Below are 3,022 nucleotides of genomic sequence, written 5' to 3'. Positions count from 1 at the left end.
AATATCACAAAGCATTCTTCAAATTTCTCTTGTAGATTTTGCCGCCAATTATATCACAAAGACAGTTGCAATTAGAATCTTTGACATATGGAGAAATGTGTAAAATCATTATTATTGATTTGTATTATGAAGTTTCAATTTCAACATAAATTCTTATGCTTGGCTAGCTAGGTCACAAATAAGCTCTTTCTGTCTTTGACTACTCAAATTTAGCTCATTCACATATAGTACATATTAGTGAGAAATATTAGTACAGACTGCCATTTTTGTCTTTGATTATTAAATATTTGACAAGCATTCCTTTTGTTTCAAGAAAATCTTGAATTGCAACTGACACTACAGTAATTCTTTGTAAAATTTCTAAGACTCAACCAATGATCATTGGCAAAAGCACATCATTAAATTCACTGCCCTCATTTCTTCATGAGTTCCATAAAATGGTGATGATTCATATTATTTGCACATATATACCGAATGATTTTAACAACTGAATCCATTCATGATGGTTTTCATAAAGTCTGCTTTAAAAACTAAGCACAAATATTTTTAAATATGTATCATAGGGTGGAATATGCAATATGGAAACATCAATCTCTTATTTTAAAATTCCATTATATTTGGAATTTTGACTTAACATAGCTGGAGCACTGTGCATCATGGTAAAAACATTTTTTCCACATTTAGCTGAAATTCTTCTTTGATAAATGTAAAAGGTTAAAAATATCTATGCCACAAATTTGATCTTTTAGGTCATGAATTGGCAACATAAGTTCATAGGTTTGTGTGTTCTTTGAGACAAAATATATTCACTGTATTAATGGGGCAGTGTCTCAGCTCATATGACTCAACTAAAGCTAAAGAAAGGTGGCTGCAAGAGAAGATGGCCCCCCTCTCTCGGCCCGGCCATCTTGTGGGAAGAGCTGAAGCAGGCGCTCTTGGCTTGGCCCCACCCGCTGCAATCCGTGGAGGAACGCGCCGCCGAGCCACCATCATGCCTGGGCATTTACAGGAAGGCTTCGGCTGCGTGGTCACCAACCGATTCGACCAGTTATTTGACGACGAATCGGACCCGTTCGAGGTGTTGAAGGCAGCAGAGAACAAGAAAAAAGAAGCCGGCGGGGGCGGCGTTGGGGGCCCTGGGGCCAAGAGCGCTGCTCAGGCCGCAGCTCAGACCAACTCCAATGCGGCAGGCAAACAGCTGCGTAAAGAATCTCAGAAAGATCGCAAGAACCCGTTGCCGCCCAACGTTGGCGTGGTTGACAAGAAAGAGGAGACGCAGCTGCCCGTAGCGCTTAAGAAAGAAGGAATAAGACGTGTTGGAAGAAGACCTGATCAGCAACTTCAGGGTGATGGGAAAATAATTGATAGGAGACCAGAAAGGCGACCACCTCGTGAACGACGATTTGAAAAGCCACTTGAAGAAAAGGGTGAAGGAGGAGAATTTTCAGTTGATAGACCGATTATTGACCGGCCTATCCGAGGCCGTGGTGGTCTTGGAAGAGGTCGAGGAGGCCGTGGACGTGGAATGGGCCGAGGAGATGGATTTGATTCTCGTGGCAAACGTGAATTTGATAGGCATAGTGGAAGTGATAGATCTGGCCTGAAGCATGAGGACAAACGTGGAGGTAGCGGATCTCACAACTGGGGAACTGTCAAAGATGAATTAACTGACTTGGAGCAATCAAATGTGACTGAGGAAACACCTGAAGGTGAAGAACATCCAGTTGCAGACACTGAAAATAAGGAGAATGAAGTTGAAGAAGTAAAGGAAGAGGGTCCAAAAGAAATGACTTTGGATGAATGGAAGGCTATTCAGAATAAGGACCGAGCAAAAGTAGAATTTAATATCCGAAAACCAAATGAAGGTGCTGATGGGCAATGGAAGAAGGGATTTGTTCTTCATAAGTCGAAGAGTGAAGAGGCTCATGCTGAAGATTCGGTTATGGATCATCATTTCCGGAAGCCAGCAAATGATATAACGTCTCAGCTGGAGATCAATTTTGGAGACCTTGGCCGCCCAGGACGTGGTGGCAGGGGAGGACGAGGTGGCCGTGGGCGTGGTGGCCGTCCAAACCGTGGCAGCAGGACTGACAAGTCAAGTGCTTCTGCTCCTGATGTAGATGACCCAGAGGCATTCCCAGCTCTGGCTTAACTGGATGCCATAAAACAACCCTGGTTCCTTTGTGGACCCTCCTCTCTGAGGTTTTGCATGCTTAAGGATCCCAAACGACTAAGAAATTAAAAAAAAAAAAAGACTGTCATTCATACCTTTCACACCTACAGACTGAATTTTATCTGTTTTGAAAATGAACTTCTCTAGCTACACAGAAGTAACAATATGGTAGTCAGTTTTGTATTTAGAAATGTATTGGTAGCAGGGATGTTTTCATAATTTTCAGAGATTATGCATTCTTCATGAATATTTTGTATTGCTGCTTGCAAACATGCATTTCCAAACTTGAAATATAGGTGTGAACAGTGTGTACCAGTTTAAAGCTTTCACTTCATTTGTGTTTTTTAATTAAGGATTTAGACGTTCCCCCAATTACCGACCGGTTTTAAATACTGGACATATCAGTTTTAATACCTGCTTTGCATTTTCACACATGGTTAACTGGGACATGTAAACTTTGTCAAATTTTATGCTGTGTGGAATACTAACTACTTTGTGTATTTAAAAAAAAAAAAAAAAAGAAAGGTGGCTGCAAATTTTCAGTGTTTGAGCCCATTCATTTTTGATATTATTAGAAAGGCCTTACGTTCTGTGGACAATTGTTTTGAGACTTAATTGAAAAAATCTTTCACTTTTTGTAAAATACCTTTTATAGCATTTTTCATGATTTTCTAACAAATTTCCATAACTGAAATATTTCCTATGGTCATCTTTCCATCTAAATTGTTTTTCTTTTTTGTGCAGGAATCCAAGCTGTTTTAGAGCTGGCCAAAGTATAAACTCAAATTCTGTTAAAAATCATTATAATTTTTTTGATATTTATTTCTGATTTCAGGCAACTAATTTTAT

At 39.7% G+C, this 3,022-nt stretch overlaps 1 protein-coding gene across 1 annotated transcript; it reads left to right on the top strand.

Annotated features, from left to right (window-relative positions):
- The first annotated feature begins 898 nt into the window (after nucleotides 1-898).
- On the top strand, nucleotides 899-2,488 carry LOC117017858 (plasminogen activator inhibitor 1 RNA-binding protein-like). Its single transcript, XM_033098445.1, has one exon. The coding sequence runs from the start codon at nucleotides 992-994 to the stop codon at nucleotides 2,150-2,152; it is 1,161 nt and encodes a 386-aa protein (XP_032954336.1). The 5' UTR covers nucleotides 899-991; the 3' UTR covers nucleotides 2,153-2,488.
- Nucleotides 2,489-3,022: the final 534 nt, after the last annotated feature.

Source organism: Rhinolophus ferrumequinum, chromosome 25 (genome assembly GCF_004115265.2).
Source record: "Rhinolophus ferrumequinum isolate MPI-CBG mRhiFer1 chromosome 25, mRhiFer1_v1.p, whole genome shotgun sequence".
NCBI classification, from domain to species: Eukaryota; Metazoa; Chordata; class Mammalia; order Chiroptera; family Rhinolophidae; genus Rhinolophus; species Rhinolophus ferrumequinum.
Note: the sequence above shows the minus strand (reverse complement) of the source record. Positions and strands in the feature narration are given on the sequence as shown.

Bases quoted from the DNA above. Each gene is read 5' to 3' on its own strand.
- LOC117017858 (XM_033098445.1), top strand. From the start codon at position 992: ATGCCTGGGCATTTACAGGAAGGCTTCGGCTGCGTGGTCACCAACCGA.